This window comes from Conger conger, chromosome 11, assembly GCF_963514075.1.
Source record: "Conger conger chromosome 11, fConCon1.1, whole genome shotgun sequence".
Lineage (NCBI taxonomy): Eukaryota > Metazoa > Chordata > Actinopteri > Anguilliformes > Congridae > Conger > Conger conger.
Window position 1 is genome coordinate 42,157,290 of NC_083770.1, and position 24,927 is coordinate 42,182,216.

Consider the following 24,927-nt stretch of genomic DNA (forward strand, 5'->3'; position numbering starts at 1 on the left):
GTGAATGAGAGGCATTCATTGTAAAGCGCTACATAAATGCAGTCCATTTACCTCTTAGATTGGAATGAAAAGGATCCAGCTCTAAAGGAACCAGTATTCCTTCCATCCGCTCTACTTCATTTTTCTAGGAGGCTCCAGCCACCAATGGGAGTTTCCAGTGCTGGATTACAGAATAATTCATGAAGAGGGATCTTGAAGGACCTTCATTTCTACTGTTGCTGTCCTTGGCAATGACCCCATTTCAGAAATATTGCAAGAGCCATCAAATTGGAACGTTTCATCTTTCATCAAAACATCAATCAATCCTTAATTTCTTCATTGCCATTTAGTTTTCTTTTTTTTCTGTATGACTGACCACTCAATGAAATGAATAAAACCCTGGAGATCAATTGCAGCTTAAGATGAAATTCATATCTTGTAGAGTAATTGCAACACAATTCTTATCCTAGCAAATTTCCTCGTAAAACCCAGCGATTAATTTTGTCCACTTTATGGGACATAAGTCTCTAGTCTTCATCTCAACAGCCAAATATTCTACTATGCTGAAATCTCCACTACACAGGATTCAATCAAATTAAATAATGAAAGTATTTTTTCACGGCATTCAACATTTTTTTGTCATCTACGACATTTGTATTATGCCAAAAAATCAATACTTTTTTTCTGCCAGTTCTCAGGAGGATTTTGCTAAAGTGACTTGTTTTGGAAAAATTGATTCGGCTCTGAATCCCAGTATATCTATCTCGCTCCCATTGTCTTAATAAAGAATACAAACTTCCCTTTCTGAGTGTAAAACCTGTTCTCGTTCTTAGTTCAGTCTCTCTCTCTTTCTCTTCCTCCCTCTCTCCCTCAGCACAGAGCTTTTCTGATATGAGAATGCAGAGCTAACCTGGTCAGCCTACAGAATCCATATTGTGTCCATATTTGTGTGAAATCAGCACCATTATACCGCTGCACCAGGTACACTGCGACTGCATGTGACATGTATCAGTGTCGCTATAAGGACATGCTTTTGCAAGGTGCAAAAAACAACAGCTGCACATGAAGCCTGCAAACTGTGCACCTTCAGAAAAAAGGTTTCCAAAAAGAACCCTTTGATTCCAACCCTTGGGCTCCCCCGGACCAGGAGTGAGGTCCAAGGCCAGAGAGGAACCCCTAATCTACAGTCGGTCAAGGGTTCTTTCAGGAGCTTTCACACGTCTCACCTATGATAGAGGGTTCCATAAAGAACTCAAAATGGTTCCTCTGTGGAGACACGCGAAAGAACCCTTTTTTCTGAGAGTGTGGCCACACTCAGAGGGCTCAGTCTGTATTTTAAGGGGGGGGGTTGGGGGAAGATGGGCATCCCTACTATAGCTTAGAAATCTGCGTACCGTCTCTTGTTTTCACAGTAATGTTTTTCTACGTATATATATGCTCGACTAGTTAAATAAATTACGTTACTGCCCATGTCGTGCGTTCTTCCAAAGCACCGCCGTCTCAGGGATTTCTTTGCCTCTAAAACTAAACGGATTGAGAGGGAGCGAAAATAACTAGGCGAAATAAAGCCACGCCCAAAACATGCCACAGATAAATAATAACGAGCAAGCATCGCTGCTTCAGCCGCGAATCACTTTTCCTTTTCCGTGTTCCCACAATGCACTGCACCCCGTGGATTTAATTCTTTCCCTGTTTAAATGAGCAAATCCAGAGACAAAAAAAAACATGACAGAAGAGCTACTGCTTAAATTAACACTGATATACTGTACATGCTCTTTAACTGCCCACAGAAATACTGTTTCCCCACAAACACCAACTTTATTCATGCACCTTCGCTATACCCCAGAGGTGGAGAAATCCAGGTTCAGAAAGTAAAAGCTTTTTCCCCAGCACTTTGTTTCAGTTGCCTGGAATTAGCTAATTAGCATAATTCTTCAGCCGGGAGGTAGAGCTAAAGAGTAAAATCAGTTCATGGGTGGAAGGAACACACGGCACGGCTTTTGTTTTCTGAGCCCTGGACTTTCTACCGCTGTCTCCGAGACACAGATCTGATCTCCTTCACGTCTACGCTGTCAATATTGTCCTTCTATTGCCCTCTCACAGTTCCCTTGCTCCCTCGATTCTACAGCTGCGATAGGTTTTCGGATGAGTCCCTGTCCGAAAAGGGCCATTCTGGGGGACGGGGGACGGGGGTGGACGAGGGACGGGGGGTGATGAACGGGATTGAGGGAGGTTGTCCTCGAATCCCAAGGATCTGAAACCTGATCTGGAGCGACCATTCCCCCCCCCCCCTGAAAATACATTTACGGAACATGTTTGTGTTCCTCTCCTCCACCCGCGGGGAGATGAGAAATAAAAGGATTGGATTCGGTGGGCGAGGTAGGAGGGAGGTGGGGGGGGGGGAGTTCAGTCAATGCTGGGTGTGGGTCGGGTATGGGCGCGGCTCTAGCTGGAGTCTCCAGAAGGGGGCGACGGCGGGTCGGAGTCGGGCTCGTCCTGCTGGTCCGAGGGCAGGTGTACCCGCTGCTCGTCCATGCGCTTGGCCTGCACTCTCTGGATCAAACTGAAAAAGTCCTCGTCCGGAACCGTGGGGGCCCGCGGGCCCACATCCGGAGGGGAGCAGCGCTGGTCGTCTATCCTGGAGGACTGGAGAGAGAGAGAGAGAGAGAGAGAGAGAGAGAGAGAGAGAGAGAGAGAGAGAGGGATAGAGAGAGGGAGAGAGAAATTTTAAATGACCACAAAATGCTCCCCTATTTATTAAAAACATGAACAATGCATAGCGGCAAATTATGTCACAGCTTGCCATAAACGAGGAGGAACAACCAGTGAGCCTACTTGGGTAGGCCTGTACATGTGTGGCTGTAAACTGTATGTCCACATATACTGCATATTCAATAGCATATGTTAGAGTTAAAGGCACAGTCAGCAAAACTGCCTGGGGCTTCCCAGTCAGCCAATCAATTTCAATTCAACACTGTTCCTTGGCGCAAATGTCTTAACAGGAAAGACACACCTTGTGCGTTCAAATATGTTTATACAGTATGTGTAGTACGTAATAACATTGACCTGGTGCAATTGGGCAGAGGACCAGAAAGCGGGATTTGCAATTTTCTGAGAGTATTTCATGGGTTCCAATATACCAGATAAGCTCAGGGAGGTGTAGGAAAGTATTTGAATCCAAAACAATTACGTATTTGACCCAGCTCTGTTATAATCTTTGTAGAATCAGTTTTATTTTATTCATATGAGTACAAACCCGAATTTGATTTGAATCGATATGAGTGAAAGCCAAAGCAAACTGGGGCAACTAGTACAGAAAGAGAATCGGCGCGGGTGCAGGTTAGGGCACGTTCTGGTTTAGCCCAGGAATCGGGGGTGATGTTGGAGGGACGGAAACACGCCGTTGTGAAGAGGCGGAGTATGTGCCGGGAGGCGCACCAGCTCGCTCGACTGGCCTCACCTGGCACTTGATGAGCATGTTGAAGAAGTCGTCGCCGGGCTCCTGGGGGTCTGCGTCTCCGCGCAGGTGGCCCAGGTTGTTCTGGGTAATCCTGAGGCCCGGAAGGTTGCCCACGTTGGCCCGCTGGTCGTCTAGCCGGCGACTTTGGGAGCTGGCGATGAGGTCAAACAGCTCCTCCGTCTGTGGCGAGGAGATCAGGGAGCAGGAGTCTGGCCAAACAAAACAAAAGCCCCCGATAAATGAACTCAAAAACACGCAATAAACGCACAGTGTAACGTACACACACACCCAAACATGCAATAAACACACAGTGGAACATGTACACACACCGAAACATGCAATAAACACACAGTGGAACATGTACACACACCCAAACATGCAATAAACACAAAGTGGAACATGCACACACACCCAAACATGCAATAAACACACAGTGGAACATACACACACACCCAAACATGCAATAAACACACAGTGGAACATACACACCCAAACATGCAATAAACACACAGTGGAACATACACACCCAAACATGCAATAAACACACAGTGGAACATGTACACACACCCAAACATGCAATAAACACACAGTGGAACATGCACACACACCCAAACATGCAATAAACACACAGTGGAACATGTACACACACCCAAACATGCAATAAACACACAGTGGAACATGTACACACACCCAAACATGCAATAAACACACAGTGGAACATACACACCCAAACATGCAATACACACACAGTGTAACATACACACCCAAACATGCAATAAACACAAAGTGGAACATACACACCCAAACATGCAATACACACACAGTGTAACATACACACACACCCAAACATGCAATAACAACATATTGGAACATGCACACACACCCAAACATGCAATAACAACATATTGGAAAATGCACACACACCCAAACATGCAATAACAACATATTGGAAAATGCACACACCCGATAAGGACACAGTAGAACATACACACCCAAACATGTGATAAACATACACAGAACTGCACACAGAGTGACAGATGACAGACTGATAGAAAGACGGGCAGAGATAGAGTGGCAGACTGACAGAGAGACAGGCAGAGATAGAGTGACAGACTGATAGAAAGACGGGCAGAGATAGAGTGGCAGACTGACAGAGAGACAGGCAGAGATAGAGTGGCAGACTATAACAGAGAGACAGGCAGAGATAGAGTGGCAGACTGACAGAGAGACAGGCAGAGATAGAGTGGCAGACTATGACAGAGAGACAGGCAGAGATAGAGTGGCAGACTGACAGAGAGACAGGCAGAGATAGAGTGGCAGACTATGACAGGGAGACAGGCAGAGATAGAGTGACAGGCAGGCTGACCAATGAGGTCCCCCAGCGGTGAGTCAGGGCTGGAGGAGGCCCCTCCCTCGGCCCTGCCCTCATCCTGCGGCTCGTCGAGATGGCAGCGCTGGTCGTCCATGCGGCTGCTCTGGAATTTGCTGAGGAGGTCGAAGAAGCAGTCCTCATCAGAGGGGTCCCTGGCCAGCTTCTGAAACAGGGGAGCCTCTGTGAGTGTGTATGTGTGTATGTTCAATACAAAAATGGATCAGAGGTAACTGATGTCTTTTTAGACTGTTAACCTGAAGCCTGTGTCAGCCTGACAGGAGTATAATTGTTATTTGTGAATAAATGTTGACTGCAGAAATTCACAACTATGCGGTAAAAGCTATATTCAGAGAAGAAAGTGTGTGTGTGTGTGTGTGTGTGTCTGTGTGTGTGCGTGTGTGAGAGAGAGAGAGAAAGAGAGGGAGAGACAAAGAAAGGGAGAACATTTTGTGTATGCGATATGTGCACATGGGCGTAGGTGCGTAAAAGAGCAACTTCTGCATACCTGTGTGTCTTTCTGTGTAAAAGTGTTTGGGTGTATTATCCGTGTTTGAGTCGATTGTGTTGAGTTATAAGTCTGTATATGCTAACTGCATTTAGGCAGTGTGATTGAGGGCATTGTCCTATAAAACTCACCTTGAACAAACACATTGGAAACTGGGTCAGCTAGTGGGAATGTGGGCCATCACAGACAGAGAAAGAGAGCCTGGAGTCTTTGTCATTGTGTGACATTGCGCAGCTTAGAGCTTTGAGGCCCTTGGCAAGTTTAACTTCCACAATGTTGTATCTAGGCCACAGATTAATCGCTATGCCATGCCACAATCACAGATACTAACAGAACTGGGAGGACGCGACGTAAACCCAAAACTGCCAAAATGTAGAGCCGGTTATCTGCGTGCGTGAACATTAACTTCATCCGACTGATCTCGCCTGGCGCAACTGAGCCAACCAAGAGCTCCAGAAGGAGGGGTTTGTGCTTCTTGAAAGCATTTTATACAGTAGGTTCCAATACACCAGACAAGCTCAGTAAAGCCCAGAAAACGATGTGAATCCAAAGCAATTACGTATTTGACACAGGTTCAAAAGGACACGCTTTGAAGCCAATGCAAATACAGTAAGACAGCCGGCCAGACCAGACTAACACAGGTGCTATCTAATCCAGGGGGAAACCAGCAGTGTGCATCAGTTGTGGGAAGCATTATACTGGGCATTTAAACTCGCTAACCTCAATTAATTGAGGCGCATGCCCGTCCTGCACATTTGCGATAACATTTCCCCCCCCGACAAATTGCCCCTGTGTCAGTCTTCAAATAAACTGACCGAGAAGCGACGACTCATCTGCACTGGAGAAAGCTCACTCTCTGTTCTCAGCTCTCTGCCGTATGCTGTGTTGCTGGATTCTGCTACATTACATGATATCTGTATAATATACAGTACGTTCCTATCCATAACAACATAACTGACGTGGCTTCGAACTGACATTTGGAGGAGCAAGGACATTCCATTTCCACAATTTCCCTGTCTTCTTTGTCTAGCCTGTAGAAAAGGGTAGGACAGGAAGCTGAGGGGCAGGGTTAGATGGGGGAAGGTTTTGAAAGGATTGGATTCCGATTCATTGTTTATAAACGCCTGTCCTTCCATCGCCAGTCATTTTGGCCTTTTCCTGAAGGTCACATCTCCTCGCAGCCAATCGCAGCTCTGGCCTCTGCTCATTAACATGCAAGCCAAACAGCCAATCGCAGCCTGATGAAAGATAGGCAGCTACCTAAGGCACTGTGGCAATTAACATGGGTCACCAAATCCAGGAAAAAATTGAAGATTGGGCACTGAGATCGATTAGGTGGAGAGCCGTGTTTACTGCACCTTCAATTTCAGCCCCGAACAACACGGGGAACCCCCTCCGCCCCCGCCCCCCTGGGGCTCTGTTTGCAGCGCTGGTGTTATCTCACCCGCTCTGAGCTCACGGCCGTGTCGAAGCGCACGTCCGCGCGGCGTTATCTCCCGCGCAGACACGCTGTCTTCACCGCTCTTTTCATCCCGCGCACAAACGTGACCGAAAATATCCGCCGCCTCCTCCCCCGCCCGGGGTCACCTCATCCGGCATCGGATCCCGTGAGATACGGAGCTCCAGAGGTCGTTCAACACGTCCTCCACACGACGAGGCCAGGCAGCCGACGGCTCCAAACCCCAGCCGCTAGCTTCGCCGATTGATATTACGTCGCCCCCTAGTGACACCTATATTTCCGCTCCAATTTTCCTGTTGGACTCCATTTATGTTTGACAGCAAATTACAAATATTTCCGCTCATATACTGATGTTCGACCGATGCTACATATTTTTTGTATGGTCTTAAAATTTGATGCAACAAACTAGACATGGTATCTGTGCCGAAGTTGTACTTGTGCAGCAAACATCTTTGGTGCTAGCTTATCCAAAACATTTGCGGCACTTTTTTTGTCACTTTTACTTACACTATGAAAAAAATGCTTCTGCATTTTTCATTGCAACACCAGAGAAGTCATAGATCAGCGTAAACATTTTATGGGTCGATTAACATGGGGTTGACAAAACGTGACAGATTTTTATCACACCAGATCATTTTTTTCGCAGATTTTTCTCACGCCGGCTTAAATTCTTACATTTTTTACAATTATCACCAGAGGAACAGCATGCAAATGCATGCAAGCAAAGCAACACGCTGGCCATCCCACAGCCTCACCTGCAAGCCAAACGCATCAAATCAGGAAATGCGTTTCGGACTACCGATCAACCTGACAGCCAGTGACAACCAAATCCTACACTCCACCCTCCTTTTGACAATGGAAAGAACCCAAAGAAATCTGAGCCAATTGCAGGTATCGCTGTTCTGACTTACATTGACCCTAAAAGTCAATGCCTAAAAATAACCGGACAACCACTGTAGAACTGCAGTAAAAAAAGCCCCCTAGGGCACATTTGACTCCATGGAAGGACAAAATGACGTAGGGTTGTGTGCTCTTGTCAAAATGAAGGATATCAGAGGACACACTGCCTCCAGGCACCACAGAGCATCTGCCCTCCGCTTTCCGGAAGAATCCCTCAGCACCGACTAACTACGGTCCAATCCTGCCGGTATTGAAGCACCAGTCCAGCCGGTCCTGGTCAACCACAGAACCGCATACAAGAAGCACCAGCAACCAAAGGTGACCAGGTAACATCTAATCACCTCCCTTCACTCTCAGAAATAAAGGTACAGTTGAGGTCCGTTTTTTGTTCTTCAAGGATCAAATTTCACAAATGTACATATTCCGTTTGGGCACAAATGAGTTCATTTTCCAAGCAAAAAAAGGTAAGAAAAATATATATTGTTGGTATATATTAGCCAACAACATATACCAAAAGTATATATTGTTGTTTAGGGGTACAATTTTATGAACCGGTAGGGTACCGCCCCAGTGACAAGCATTTGTACCTTTTAGGTACTTTTCGTACCTTTAGTGATCATGTGGCAGCCCCCCCAGCCAGCTCCGCTGAGTGACAGCAGATAACGGCCTTTTTTAACTGAATCACATCCTAATTAACACCCTTCCCAGAGTGACCCTGTGGGCAATCAGATATGTCATTTAATGAAAACCTTTTTAGCCATCAGCCTTTTCCTTTAACACGCGGCCAATATTCCATACCTCATTAGTCGCCGTGCAAAATTTCAATGAATTCCGCAAAACGCTAAAAATAAAATGAATTTTATTTATTCAACAATTTTCTCAAATTAACCTGCCTTACTTTAATGCATCAGTTGATGAGATTTGCTGGAAAAGCAATGATTTAACTCAATTTTGCTTTGGATTAATATTCTGACAACAGTTTTAGCTATATCTTCAGATTATTAGCATTGCAAATATAAAGTTCCACACTGGTCTTACTGAGGCAGTCAGAGAGAGGCCACTAAAGGTTGTTTAAACAACAGCAACAATTAAAAAATAAACTAGGTCAGAAGGTGTAATTGGGTTAGGATCGACACAATAAACCCACGCCGGAAATCAGCCCATAACCCCACCAGGGCACACACACACACACACACACACACACACACACACACACACACACACAAATACTTTTGAAAAGAAAATCACAGCACAATCAATGGGCAACAACTGCACTGTCAACAACACACACAATTTAACTTTTAAATTCATTTTCTCACATTTGTTTGTCTGTGAAGAGGCTCTGGCTTTTTCTTTCTTAAAAATGAAATGATTCAAAAAGAACAAATTGTTTTAATCACGAGCAAGCAGGGCTAACTAGCAGCACACAGCCGGTGACTGTCGCCCATACTCTCTGTCCCTCCCTCCCTCCTTCCCTCCCTCTCTCTCTCTCTGTCTTTCTCTTTCTCCCTCTTTCTCTGTGGGACACCTTTCTGCCAACCCCCAGCCGGGTTCCCACGCTGGTAAAATGTCTCATTACCAGCCTTGGGGTTCGTTTGTCAGGGTCCCCCGCCCCCAGTCCTCCAGAGAGAGAGAAAGAAAGAAAGAGAGACAGAGACAGAGACAGAGAGAGAGAGACTGAGTGAAAGAGAGAAAAGAGGGAGGGGGCAGCAAGGGTGTCGACACTATCTTAACCCCCACCCCCTCCTAGAAAAACCCAACACCCCCCCTATAACAGAGTGTGCTCTTACTGTGCTCCTGCCAAACGTACGTACTCTCTCCTCTCTCCTCATCAAACGGCCGGCTTCGTCTCGTCCTCCGCTCCCGCTCTTTCACGCTCGCACCATCCTGATACTAATGCTGTCCTTATTATCTCACTCAGGGGGAGAGGGAGGGAGAGCGAAAGACACAGAGAGAGAGAGGGGGAGAGAGCAAGAGAAAGAAAGAGAGTGACAGAACAAGAGGAGAGTGAATGAGAGAGCAAGATAGAGACGGCGAGAGCAAAAGAGAGAGAGAGCGCAAGAGAGACCAAGAGAGACCAAGAGAGAGAAAGAGATAGAGGGAGAGAGAGAGAGAGAAAGAGAGAGAGAGAGAGAGAGAGAGGGGATGGGGCAAAGTTTCTCCCCTCAGCTTACATCACAGTCGCTATAGAAACCAGACCACCAGTTCCAAACCTTGCTGCTGGTGCACACACACACGCACACACACACACACACACACACACCCACAGTCACACACACACACACACACACACACACAAACACACATTCCTGCATTGCTGCGTCTCACTCCTGGACTCCCAGGGGACCGCTCTCCTCTCACACCATTGGCTGCTGGGATAATTGGCGCTCCCACATTGGTTCCCGTCACAGCTGAGACAGGTCCAGTTGGTGGGGCTCACACCTTTCAGCAGGAGGACAAACCTGGTTTGGGCGGGGACCTATATCCTGTATCTCACACACTGATCCCGGGGCCAGGTGAAATTTAGGAAAGCTGCGCTGGTACATTTGTCCCCCAGGGGCCAGGGGCATCACAGAGCATTCACCTCCTCTGACATCACAGTGTGTTCACCTCCTCTGTCTAACATCACAGTGCATTCACCTCCTCTGACAGAACAGTGCATTCACCTCCTCTGTCTGACATCACAGTGAATTCACCTCCTCTGACAGAACAGTACATTAACCTCCTCTGACATCACAGTGCATTCACCTCCTCTGTCTGACATCACAGTGAATTCACCTCCTCTGACAGAACAGTGCATTCACCTCCTCTGACATCACAGTGCATTCACCTCCTCTGACATCACAGTGCATTCACCTCCTCTGACATCACAGTGCATTCACCTCCTCTGACATCACAGTGTGTTCACCTCCTCTGTCTAACATCACAGTGCATTCACCTCCTCTGACAGAACAGTGCATTCACCTCCTCTGTCTGACATCACAGTGAATTCACCTCCTCTGACAGAACAGTGCATTCACCTCCTCTGACATCACAGTGCATTCACCTCCTCTGACATCACAAAGTATTCACCTCCTCTGACATCACAGTGCATTCACCTCCTCTGTCTGACATCACAGTGCATTCACCTCCTCTGTCTGACATCACAGTGAATTCACCTCCTCTGACAAAACGGTGCATTCACCTCCTCTTACAGAACAGTGCATTCACCTCCTCTGACAGAACAGTGCATTCACCTCCTCTGTCTGACATCGCAGTGAATTCACCTCCTCTGACAGAACAGTGCATTCACCTCCTCTGTCTGACATCGCAGTGAATTCACCTCCTCTGACATCACAGTGAATTCACCTCCTCTGACATCACAGTGCATTCACCTCCTCTGACATCACAGTGCATTCACCTCCTCTGTCTGATATCACAGTGCATTCACCTCCTCTGTCTAACATCATCATGTATACATGGCCTCTACTAAATATCATGCATTGTTTTCATGCAGCAAGATCATTAACTGCAATTATATATTCATTTTTGTAAATATTCATTGAGGTGAAAAGCTGACAAAATAACAAATATATTGTGCTAAAACAAAACAAAAAAAATAGTCAAAATTAATTGTATAGAATTTTGACATGAAATCTTTCAGTAAAAAAAATATATATATATCTGCCAGGCTACACCAAGAGTCAATGCCCCTATTTGCCCCAACAATTTAAGACAAAGCCATAACTGACCATTTCACTATACTACGTCAGTAGTACACCCGCTGTACTACTGACATTCAATTTGTCAGTGAATTACGGACACTAATTTCAACAGTAGGGGGAGCCCCAAAACAACACTCTCAAGAAGAACATGAACAACTAAGAATTCTAAGGAAAATGCCTGCTAATTTAGGCTTCTGCATAGCCATGCATTTGTTTGGACTTCTCATACGATGGTCTAGTCCTACTCTTAGTACCACTCCCTATATCAGGTGAGAATGCATATCTAATTGGTGTCCAGTAGTTATTTCCAGCATTTTAAACATTCTGTTTTCTCAGAGGGATTTTGGGTATATCATCCCAGACCCCTGCAATGGTCAATCTGACAAGATATGATTCATATTACGACATGCTATCAGGGAACCAATCAGATACTCATGAGCACATTGAAGCTTCCTGCTGACCCTCGGGGAGGCACCAGAAGGGGTGTACTCACCGGTGTGGCCACCTGCAGTCTGATGTCATCAGCGTCCAGCAGAGACATCCTGTCATCACCCGGCCGCCCCAAGGGCTGGCCCGTCTTATTGGCTGGCCTGGAGCTGTTGCCCCGCCCCCCTCGGGAGGAGTCGTCCAGATGATTACAATCGCCGTTCTGTTCCTGAGGGGGATTGAGATGTTTCATCAACCACACCACTGGCAAACCAACCAATAATAATAATAATAATAATAATAATAATAATAATAATAATAATAATAAATCATCAGAATCATAATAATAAATAAAAGATAGTGCCTTTCCAGAGCCCAAGCTCGCTTAGCAAAGTTAAAAGGGTAAAAAACAGTAGGTACAGCACATACAGAAGGCAAACCGGATACAAAGGATAGCAATACGGAAGGAGACATAACACAAACAAACAAACTTGTGAAACAAGGCAATAGTGGAGGTAAGGGCAAGTAATATTGAAAAGGAGGGTCTTGAGTAGGGATTTCCATCCATCCATCCATTATCTGAACCCGCTTATCCTGAACAGGGTCGCAGGGGGGCTGGAGCCTATCCCAGCATACATTGGGCAAAAGGCATGAATACACCCTGGACAGGTCGCCAGTCCATCACAGGGCTCACACACCATTCACGCATGCCGCTGGGCAATTTAGACTCTCCAATCAGCCTAACCTCCATGTCTTTGGACTGTGGGAGGAAACCCACACAGACACGGGGATAACATGCAAACTCCGCACAGAGAGGCCTCCGGCCGACGGGGATTCGAACCCAGGACCTCCGCACAGCGAGGCTGCAGTGCTACCCACTGCACCATCCGTGCCGCCATTCGAGTAGGGATTTAAAAATGTAAAAACATTCTCTACGAACACTGATCAAAGGTTAGGCAGGCTGCGGTGAAGGAGGCGATACCTTTTCAGATGAGTACTTCCACAGGTCCACACTGTCCATGCTATCTCTGGAGCTCAACTTTGGTCTGGCACCTGAGGAATGTTGACAAACAGACAGGTGACTTCAGACTTCAAATACATGAAGGTGAGATCCATAACATACAAGTGACCAACACACTGAGTTCGACTGAATTTTTAATGAAAGGAATAATTTATTTAGATTTTTACAGTTATTGTAAAATGTTATTGTACATATGCAGTCCCTATGTATGCGAACAGTTGGTACAATTATTTGGCCATGCAGTCCAGCACATTGGATTTGAAATGAAACAATACACAATGCATAGTTTACACAAAACATAGTTTAAAGTGCAGACAGTCCCCTTTAATTTGAGGGTATTTACATATTTACATCCATATCGAGTGATGCACGTACAAATCACATCCCTTTTTATTCATAGTCCCTCCATTTTAGGGGACCAAAAGTAATTTGACGGTTGGCTCCTTAGGTGCTTCTGAATAGTCGGGTGTATTCAATCGTTTCCTTAGTGCAGGTATAAAAAAAAGCTATCTAGTCTTGAATCTAGGCTTTTGATTGCCTTTGGGCTCTGTTATTGCCGTTTGTCAACATGAGGCCCAGAATTGTGCCAGTGACAGTCAAGGAAGTCATTATGAGACTGAGAAATAAGAAAAATAATAGATAATTCCCAAACTCTTCCAAATGCGAAGAAACAAAACTATAAAAATCAATAAAAAACTTATAACACCATTATAGTAAAATTAAGTTCATTGTTATTATTATTATTATTATTATTATTATTATTATTATTATTATTATTTACGTTTCTGCCACTGGATTACTGGCCTCTGATTTTCTCAGTCAATTCTGAATCCATTCTTTGCTATGCAGCTGTTGGGATAAATTAAAGTAGCGCAGAAGTAAAACAGACGGATGCCCCGTGCCAGGAGCCGTGCCAGCGGTAGTGCGCAGGGTGCCAGCTGAGTGCCCGGGGCGGGACGAGCGATTAGCACGGCACACTGAGACCGGCGATCGTTTCGGGTTCAAGGGTAACGCCACGCTACTGCCCGCGGACCCCCGCGTCCAGAGCAAAGCTGGCAAACTCGCATCAGTCACACGCGCTGGACTCTTATGGAGGTAGCTGACCCATCCGCAGACGTCACTGTGACTGTGTCAGTAGGTGCGATATAGACAAGGCTGGAAGCAACAAGAGCGCTAGTTTGTCATCCCAGCTTGGATTCAGGACACTCAAGGGAGGGTTGCAGATCACAGTCCCTTCTTTTTTTTTTTTTTTTTTTTACTGTAACTCTTTAAATTCAACAGTCAAATTGTACACAAATTAACTGACAATGGATCAGGTACAAATCAAGGTAGGGCCTATGTTTTCTTGCTTTCACCAGACCTGGGTCAAATACGTCGTTCAAATGCATTTCTGTGCTCGATCTTGTCTGATGTAACTGAGCCAGCCCAGAGGACCAGAAGGTGTGGTTTGAACTTTTTGTATATTTTATTATTGTATTCCATATGTTCCAGCACACCCGACAAGCTCTGTAAAGACTAGAGAAGTATTTGAATCCAAAACAATAATGTATTCGACCCAGGTCTGGGTTTCACTCATTCTCCTACCAGTGATGCACCACATGCATTACTCTGTTGATCTACAGATCAATTCTTTTGCTGAAATATGGGATAAAACCACAGACCACAGAGTTTGAGCATGGGTGCTGTGCTCACAGTCGTCAGAGTGCATTACTGCAGGGTGCGATTAGCACGCCACGCCGCCAGAGTTAAATGTCAAGAACTTGCTTCGGCGGACTGTGTGCACTAATGCTCGTGCTCTGTATTGGGGAAGTGTGAGCAACGCCAGACCATTTGTCGGTCTGACAAATCAAAGGCAGAGCTCCCGCTCACAGCGAGAGGGAACCCTGATCAATTCCTGTCAGAATCCCATCAGGGGATTAGGTGATGCAGCGGGTAAGGAAATATAGCGGTTGAGCTAACGGCTCGCATTGACCGGCTAAGCTAACGGCTCTCCTTGACCGGCTAAGCTAACTGCAGCAGTGCTGCCGTTGCTGTAAATGGTCCACTCCCATCAGAGCTGATTTTGTCCCACTTTGTTTTTAGTATGTTTGAGTAACTGTTGTTACTTACAGTTATGGAGAATGCATCTATCTGACCAAACCTTCAGCTCATTTATTCATACATGCACGCACTCACACACACACACACAAACACACACACGCACACACACACACACACACACGCACACACACACACACACACATTAACTTTATCTGAAGCCCAGCTGAGAACCCTTTCTCCTTACTGATAGATCACCCAGGAAAACAAAGGTCACGAGACCACAAAGCCCTCGACTTCACTGACTCTCTAAAGTACTACCATCACTGTGCAATTTCAAAACAACACATAAATAAATAGGCTACTGTGCGTGCCCTCCAGGGTTTATAACTGTATGAAAATAAGGCATGTCAAATATAACATCCAAATTATATACACTGCCACAATATGGTGTACGATTGCAGCCCTTCATGTAAAAAGTACATGTATAACCCATACTTTAGTATACAATATTACTTATTTACCAATCAGGATGGCTTGCAGAATGAGAGAAGTTAAACCCACAACATGTATACACCAATGAACCAAAACATTATGACCTTACATGCTGTTAGTCCTCCCAAGTGCTGCCAAAAAAGCTCTGACCCGCTGAGGCACGGACCCTACAAGACCTCTGAAGGTGCCCTGTGGTATCTGACACAACGAGGTTAGCAGCAGATCCTTTAAGTCCAGTAAGTTGCGAGGTGGAGCCGCTGTGGATCGGACTTGTTGTTCCAGCGCATCCCACAGATGCTCGATCAGATTGAGATCTGGGACATTTGGAGGCCATGGCATCACCTTGAACTCTTCTTCATGTTCCTCAAACCATTCCCATTAATGCCGTGTGGCAGTGCGCATTATCCTGTTGAAAGAGGCCACTGCCATCGGGGAATATCATTGCCCTGAAGGGGTGCACGTGGTCTGTGATGATGTTTAGGTAGGTGGCACGTTTCAAATTGACTTCCACATGAATGTCCGGACCCAGGGTTTCCCAGCAGAACATTGCCCGAGAGCATCACACTCCCTCCACCGGCACCAGGTCTTCTTCCCACAGTGCATCCTGGTACCATCTCCCCCCCACATAAATGGTAAACACATACTGGCCATCCACGTGACGTAAAAGAAAATGGGACTCATCGGACTAGGCAACCTTCTTCCAGGGTCCAGTTCTGATGCTCGCACACCCATTGTAGGTGCTTTTGGTGGTGGACAGGAGTTAGCATGGGTGCTCTGACCGGTCTGCAGCTACACAGCAGCATACACTGCAGGGTGTGATGCACGGTGTGTTGTGACACATTCCTCCCATAACTTTTCTGTTGGTTCAGACCAGATGGGATAGCCTTCATTGCCCTTGTGCATCAATGAGCCTTGGGCGCCCAACACCCTGTCGCTGGTTTGTGGTTTGTCCCTCCTCAGACCACTGTCGGTAGGTACACCACTACTGACTGGGTACACCACTACTCCGACCCAGTCGTCTGGTCATAACAATTTGGCCCTTTTAAAACTTGCTCAGACCTGCCCTCCAGCATCCTACACGTTGACTATGAGAACCAACTGTTTACTTTGCGTCTAATATATCCCATATCTTGACATGCACCGTTGTTATGGGATAATCAACACCTTTCACTAGTCATAATGTTCAGGCTCATTGGTATAAACAAGAAAGTATTATACCAACCATAACTTATGGGCTGCCCTAAATAACCCAGACCTACCTCATCCATTTAAACCAAGACGTGTACAACTGACAAAAATGTGTTTTTCTCTCCGTCTGTCAGCAGCCGGGAGGGAGGGAGGGAGGGAGGGACGGAGGGAAGAGAGAAAGATGGGCAATGTCACCGCACCTTGGAGGAACATGCCACGTGACAGCTGTCCGGGTGTATGCCTGGCACTCCGCTTTTATGGATTAGCCCTGTATGGCATCCTCATTCATTACATTACATGACATGTCATGTCATTATTGGCATTTGGCAGACGCTCTTATCCAGAGCGACGTACAGTTGATTAGACTAAGCAGGAGACAATGCAGGGTTAAGGGCCTTGCTCAAGGGCCCAACGGCTGTGCGGATCTTATTGTGGCTACACCGGGATCAGAACCACCGACCTTGCATGTCCCAGTCATTTACCTTAAGCACTACGCTACAGGCCACCCCATTCACATGACTACTCCAGTGTCCAATGCTATTGTAAGATGGACTAACATCGCAATGGTGCACTGATATTAACAGCTCACGTGAATGTGATTATTACGGTTATATTTTATTATTTGAGCATCCCGATGCAACACAAAAAGACCCATCTTGGGTTCTCCATTTTGTTTTTCCTCAGGATTCTTCATTGAGCTCATCTCAAGTCAACAGTCCAGTAATAGCAATAGCTTGAGCAGCCAAGACAAGCCAAACTATTTACTTCACAAACTAGCTTGTCCAAAGATGGCTGCACCCTAGTGCTAGTAGCTTCAAACAAGCAACCTTTAGTTTATTTTTCTAGCAAATACGGGTCAATTTCAGTTTTGACTGCAGGGCTGTATCTTAAAAAGCAAATGGAAAACAGAATATTCTGGTTGGAAATCCAGCATCTGGCAACCCTAGTGTGTGGACCAGGACAGGGAAGGGATGGTGTCGATATATATTTATGCACACTGACTCTCTGCATTAGGAGGATCTCCATTGGATCCTACTGTTGCTGTCCGAGCTGTCTGGAGGCGGTGCACGTGTGTGTGTGTGTTTGTGACTCCTCCGGCATATTTTGCTTTGACAGGAGTGCATGACTCTTCAGAAGAGTCAAACACAGCCATGGGTGACTCGCCCTGGCTGCCGGCAGTGCCCCATTCCCCAGTTTGTGCAGTGGGTTTCAGCCGTGACAGTCATGCGTGATGGTCATGGGAGGCGAAACTCCATCTGCTCACACATCTGCTCTGATTGGTCAGCAACAGCAATCTACTGATTCAGTCGGGATGAACAGCAATCCATTGATCTAGTCCAGCTGATCTGCAGTCCATGATTCATTGGCTCTCAGAAAAAGAATTATTCCAAAAGTAACCGTGTAATTCCATAGAAGAACCCTATCTAGTTCAAGGGTTCTTTTTTGGGCATGTTGGTTCTTTATCTGGGAGCTTTCACACATATGATAGAGGGTTCCATAAAGAACTAAAAAGGGTTCCTATGGCGACAAGCCAAAGAACCATTTTTTCAGAGAGTGTATTACATTTGGTAAAATCAGACAGCATTTTTGATCTTTAATATCATATGCATGTAGATGGAGCCCATGCGAGCTAAACAACCTTTATGCCATCAATGTGTGCTAGAGGCAGGAAGACTGAAGGCCAGATGCCTGTACATCATCAAATCTGGGGATACAGATACAGCCTACACTACATCATTTCCAACAGAATAAAGTCCATGACCAGAACATGAAATTATTACTTTAAAAAAAAAAATGCTTCACATGCGAGGAAAAGGAATAACAAAATTCATTTTTTTGTTTTCTGTCGGCCATTCTTCATTCTTGATGTCAATGCATTTTTTTCCTCAACATATTTAAATGTGGAACGAAAGATGAATGAGTGAGAAAGTGTATTTTTCTCTAGCGATGAAATATTCAAATTAATCATGAGCATTGTCTCCAATCATTTTTAAATCATTCCCTTCATGCGCTCTATGAAGAGTGACCACCAGAGGGCACTCTGAGACTGAACACCAGAGGGCACTCCAGAGAGCTTTCTTTCCTGAGAAACATTCTTTACAGTACACGCCCGGTTCATGGACATGCACCCTGCGGCGCTGGGAAAACGTTGCCTCAGGAACCTTTAGGAAACTGTTTCCACAAAATCATTGATTAATATGATATAATTTTTATGATTACTATTGTATTGCTGTGCCTTAGTCATGAAGACATACCACATAGAACTCAGTGGACAATCATTTTTTTAATTTTAATTCTATCCTGAGTCACTGACATGGTGAACTGCCTCAAACACACTAGATTCCAAAGGGCATTGCTTATTTGAGTGCAGTCGCTGTCGAAGCAGTACCCTCCTGGCACAGGTAGCGTGTGTGTGAGTGAGACTTGCCCTTTTGAGGTGGCAATAACCCTGGAGACCGACACCCTCCCTCTCTGAAAAGTGCCAAATTATTCAATGCTCTGTTTGGCTGCCAGCCACAGACATTGATGGTGCGGTCAAAATACGAAACGTGCTAAACATGCTACGTGGCTACTGAAATCAGTTATATTGTTTATTTACTAAAAGAACCTTTAACTTTTATTAAGTAAAATAACCTTTAGGGAATTACTCGACAGAAAAGGCAGCCAATAGAGCGAACGCCCTGTAGCGTTTAACGACAGAACGCCCCCTCCCAGCCCTGTAGTTCGGCAACGATGGAAGCGATGCTAACATTCCCCTTGGTCCTACCTTGAGCCAGGACCTCTTTTCCGCAGGGCGAGAGCTGGCCTTCGCTGACGCCCAGAGCCTCCATCAGCTGCTCCACGTTCATTCGAGCCGTCAGCTCTCCGTTACGGTCCCCGATCTGAGGAAGGCGGAGCATCCTTTGGACGAGCACTCTCGAACACCCACAACCCCAACAAATTTTGGCATATTTTTATCTTTGAAGCCATTGCTCGGGCAGAATTCCGCCCACCTAACCTCCTGTCGAGAATTTCGATGTCCGCAACATCGCCCACCCCCAACAGTAGCATCCATTACACACTTAAAAATTCATTACTCTACTATGAAAGACAGTAAGACCGTGGTTTTTCCCAGTATCACTAATATACAGGCACACAATGTGGCCTGCTGTGTTCTGAAGTGAAGCATCTTACAATAAGCTGAGGCTATGCGAAGACTGGAGATGGGGGAAATGTGGCTGTAGTGCAGGGGTGGGGGGGGGTTTACAGAGCATCTACAGCCAGGAAGGACACTGAATTAGAGGTGGGATACAACTGAGCAGACAGCATAGGACTTAAGACCATATCAGGTAACAGAAGAGAGAGAGAGATAGAGAGAGAGAGAGAGACAAAGAGAGAGAGAAAGAGAGAGTGAGAGCGAGAGAGAGAGGGAGAGAGAGAGACAAAGAGAGATTGAGAAAGAGATAGAGGGGAGGGGTGGAAGCGAGAGAAGGGACACAAGGCTCTCTCTCTCTGTGAGTAAGATGAAGCTAACAGGCACTTACACAGAGCCCACAGACACATGCAAGAAATACACACCCCAGCCTGAGTGCTGACCCGCCTCCCCTTCGACAACTTTTACAATTTAATGCTCGGTTCCTATCTGGGGTTTCCCGCGCATGGAGGCGCCTCTCTCCGTACCTCTTCAGAGATGTCCAGATGTTTCCGGGCGTAGTGCAGCGCCTGCCGGTGGTTGCCCAGGGAAACGTAGGCATTTCCTAAGCTCCAGCAAGCACGACCCTCTCCGACCCTGCCCACACACACAGCTGTGTTATTATGGTGGCTGGCGGCTACTCAAGGTTAACGGACAGAGCTTGGCATGGAGGTGTGGAGAAGGCGGGCTCGATCAGAAATATAAATTCTTATATAAAATGTTCTGAGGCAACTTTAAGAAGTGAACAAGGTTTGCAATATGTGCATGAGCCATTCTATGCTGCCATTTGGATTAAACCTCCCTCTTTCCTACTTTTGAATAATGTACGTTATGTACGTGGTTATACTGTATTCATTCTAATTTTAGAAAATTAGCCCCTTCATACTGTGACTAAAAGACATAATGAACAGAATTGATAATTCCCTCTTTCTCGCACACACAAACACACATGTAGGCACACACACGCACGCACATACACACATGACAATACAATTATTTAGCTGATACTTTCATCCAAACTTACAGTTGATTAGACTAAACTGGAGACAGTCCCCCCGGGAGCAATGCAGGGTTAAGTGCCTAGCTCAAGAGCAAGGCCCTTAACAACAACTGCATGGATCTTATCGTGGCTAGACCGGGGCTTGAACCACTAACCTTCCAGACATACACATATACACATACAGAGACATACACATATATACTGTACATATGAACACGCACACACACCCACACATACTGTACATACACACGCACACACACACACACACACACACACACACAGACATACACACAGACACACACAGAGACATACACACATATACTGTGCATACACACGCGCACACACAAATACACACAGAGAGACATACACACATATACTGTACATACACACGCACAAACACACACACACACACACACACACACAGACATACACACAGACACACAGAGAGACATACACACATATACTGTGCATACACACGCGCACACACACACACACACACACACACACACACACACACACGCAGGAGGGGTCAGTGACAGAGCACATGGGAGCATACCTGTCGGTCAGCTCCTGGGCGATGAGGAGGTGTTTGAGGTGGTAGTCGATGGCGCGGTCGTAGGCCTGCAGGAGGGTGTAGGTGTTTCCCAGGCTGTAGCAGGCCTGAGCCTCCATCACCCTGTCCTTCAGCTGGCGAGAGAGCTGCAGCGTTTTCCTGAAATGCAGGTCGGGGCCAAATTTACCCATGACACACATTCGAGGCAATATTGTCACTTTTAATGGCAAATTTTATGTCTCTATGTCTTTCAATTATCCATTCTGTATCAGTTGCTAAAGGCATGTTATCGAAAAAGCTTGATCGTTATAAAATCAAAAAATGCTTCAAGCACTTGGAAAAAAATGTCAAAATGTTATCTTGAATTTTGAGGAACTTGTTCCACACATCCCTTCTCAGTGCCTTGCATCGACAGTAAAGTTTTGCTGGTCATTTTGCTGCTCAGCGGACATTTCGACAGATTACATTCTGTAATGGCTGGCTGTGGCTACACTTACATCAGCATTAAGCCTGTTTATTGGGCCTGTTTATCGAAAGGCCTCTCTGATGTCAGACCGTCTGCTCACCTGTAATACTCGGTGGCGGCGTTGAACTGTCCCAGGAAAATGAGAGCGTTGCCTAGGTTACTGTAGGCACGACGCTCTGCTGCCTTGTCACCAAACTCCTTGGCAATGGAGAGCCGCTGCAAAGGTGGGGAAAAAGACAAAAAGTGACCTTGTGACCATCAAGAGCCAACCCAGCTCCGCAATAGGGTGATGACCGGAGTTTTACTGCCCTGCTTTAGAAATAAGAGGCTGATTAGCATCTAAACTGCTGTTCTCGCTAGCAGTCTTTTTAAGAATTGCTTCTCTGCGGTTTTATTATGTCACAGTTCTTTGCATGATATAAATATGAAAACATAATAATAATTATAATTTGATAATAATAATTTGATACATCGACAACTCAACCACAAGGGGGCCGAGTGGATAGGGTTAAGTAGATTAAAAGTTTCTCAAAATGCAGTGTACTTAAAATCCCTGGATTTCCAGAGTGTGGTTATGCCCGAAACTACTGTGTCCTGAAAATATGTACTATCGAGTATGCATATTGCATACTGTAAATCCATACTATCCTCCATAAAAGAGTGTCTGAGAAAGGAATGTAGGAGAGACTCACCTCCCTGTGGAACTTGATGGCCTCCACAAAGTTTCCCAGCAGGTAGTGGGTGTTCCCCAGGTTTCCAAAGGCTCGGCCCTGAGCTGCTCGGTCTCCCAGCTCCTTCACGAGGGACAGATTCATCCTGAAAGACACACCAGGGAACAGAGAGCTGCTATAACAACAACAACAAAAACAACAACAACAGCTAACAAACACAAGCTGAATTAACAGATTTTATTCAGGTTCCATGCATAATTTACAAACTGTTTATTTATGCATTTATTATCATGATTATGAGGATTATGTTGATGAAGAAAAAGAAAAAGAAGAAGAAGATGGTGATGATGATCATGATGGTGATTAATTTTCGACATTTATTTTTTTTAAAAACAGTTTGGGAGGGGGGTGGGGGTGGGGGGGTAGGTGTGAAGTAGACGCCTCAAAAAGATGAAACAGCAAGAACACAAAACAATAACACGTGTATAAATAATGAAATAACACCTCTCTGATAGTGTCAACCCCAGAATCCCTTCTTCAACAACCTCGCACAGAAAAAGAGAGACTGTGTATGTGTGTGTGAGAGAGGGAGAGAGGAGAGAGGAGAGAGAGAATTCTGTTTTGCAACCTCCAGAAGAATTGCTCTCTTTGACAAAACCAAATTAGTTAAGCCAAAGAAAATCTATGCAGTTGGGCCCTGAGCAGAGAGCATAAGTCAGAGGGGGAAGAAATGGGGCGGGGGGGGGGGGGGGGGGGCAGGCAAAGGCTCAACACACGATAGACACCATTTCTCCCCGTAGCATAACCCTGCCGTGTAATGAATATTGTTACTGTAACTGCACTCGAGATCCATACATATTTATCTCACAGTACTGACACATTGGTTGTGAAGTGTTAGTTGCAGATGCTGGAGTGCTAAATGACAGTCCGGGGAGAGCCTCAGTTGTAATTGGATTTTAAAAAGCCCACAGGAGCGGCCTGCATCTGATGCCCCTCTAGCCTCCTTAATTAAGGATAATTGGTCCTGCTCAGAGCACTGAGAGGTGACAAAGACAGACACCAACGGGTCCTCTTGTGACTCCTTCAGACCGTGTGCTTAATGAGGTTGGGGAACAACTGCACACTGCAGCACAACTTGGGGTCAGCAGGGGCAGTGCTGTCAGATATACACCCTGGCAGTACTATATGTGAAAGAACAGAAATTGTAATCTTAAAAAAAAAAAAAGACTTCAAAATACAACACTCCACTCAAAAGCTAAGTGGGAAGTTTAAACTTGTCAGTGAATTAACTATAAAATAATTAGCATTCAGTGTGTTTTACGCCAAAAAAGCAACAATAAAACATTCAAATGAGTCATTTTACCAACTGCATTATATAAGCAGAGATTCTGGGAAATGGACAGAACCCTCGCAGTAAGGCTGCATGCAGTGAGTTCTGCAAAAGCATACAGTTATGCCCAGAAAAACACAAAACAATACACGCAGGGTGGAATTAGGCCAATAACCAGCACAACAATACAGCATCCCAATGGCATCCAAAAATAAACTGAGAAATTGTGTGACACGTCTTCCTATCATTTCATCACCCTGCAATGCCAAAGGCTGATCCCATGTTAAAAAAATCTTCTGCAACCTACTCCTGAAGCCCACAGGACTAACACCCACTAACAAGAAACAGCCTCAGATACATCACCCTGAAAACGGTGCGTTATCCAGCTTTGAAATGAGCCCACAACCCTACTCGAGAAAACACATAACATACACATATTCTAACAAAGTACAACAAAAGCATGAAGTACAATCCAAGAAATGAGTGTAATGATCAGAAACAGGAGGAATGAGTAGGTAAACAAATCCAGAGAGCCAAAGTTTTGTTGGAATGTGAGTTTTTTTTCTTTTGGCACGTCTGATATTTTGAACCAGCAGACGGGTTTTTGGCATGTCGGAATATAACATGCAATTTTCAAAACACTGCTTACAAAGCCATCCATACAAAGACAACTGAGTGCTACACCAACTATTTCCACCCATGCAGACGGAGACCTTTCCCCTCCCTCACAGCAAAACCCACTCTGCTCGACTATTCTTACAGCCACAGCGCCATCTGCTGTTCATCCTGAGAATCATAAAGTAAACGTCAGATCACCTGGACTTCAGTATCGCCACTAGAATCTGTGATCCTGATCCTAAAATTCGGTAATCCAATTGTACATAGCATCTAGATAATTTTTTTTGGGGTATTTCTAAATTCTAAGGTGCTCATTAGGATAGTTTTGAAAATCCTTCCTCAGAAAATGCTACATCAGCAATGAGACACACTGTAGTGAACTATTATTTTAACTAGGGAATTTTGATCAGTAAAAACATTATGCGCTCAAAATAGCTGTTATTTTTATTAGTGTTTAAAGTTAAAGTGTTTGGAACTACTTGTATTATTAAGTGAGACATTGAATTTTGAATATTAGTCCTATTCATCCGCAGTAGTACACAATACATGGGCCAAAGTCATTCCAATTTCA

General features: G+C 45.4%; 1 protein-coding gene across 1 annotated transcript in view; it reads right to left on the bottom strand.

Annotated features, from left to right (window-relative positions):
• Nucleotides 1-389: 389 nt before the first annotated feature.
• LOC133140698 (G-protein-signaling modulator 1-like) overlaps nt 390-24,927 on the bottom strand; it is a 40,864-nt gene continuing 16,326 nt past the window's right edge. The window contains exons 5-14 of the mRNA XM_061260827.1: nt 22,430-22,553; nt 21,838-21,953; nt 21,275-21,430; nt 20,207-20,315; nt 19,314-19,428; nt 12,788-12,858; nt 11,873-12,034; nt 4,806-4,974; nt 3,440-3,648; nt 390-2,625 (exon numbers count right to left, since the gene is read on the bottom strand). Coding sequence (XP_061116811.1) covers nt 2,425-2,625; nt 3,440-3,648; nt 4,806-4,974; nt 11,873-12,034; nt 12,788-12,858; nt 19,314-19,428; nt 20,207-20,315; nt 21,275-21,430; nt 21,838-21,953; nt 22,430-22,553 — 1,432 coding nt within the window. The 3' untranslated portion in view covers nt 390-2,424. The remainder of the gene's footprint in view (nt 2,626-3,439; nt 3,649-4,805; nt 4,975-11,872; nt 12,035-12,787; nt 12,859-19,313; nt 19,429-20,206; nt 20,316-21,274; nt 21,431-21,837; nt 21,954-22,429; nt 22,554-24,927) is intronic.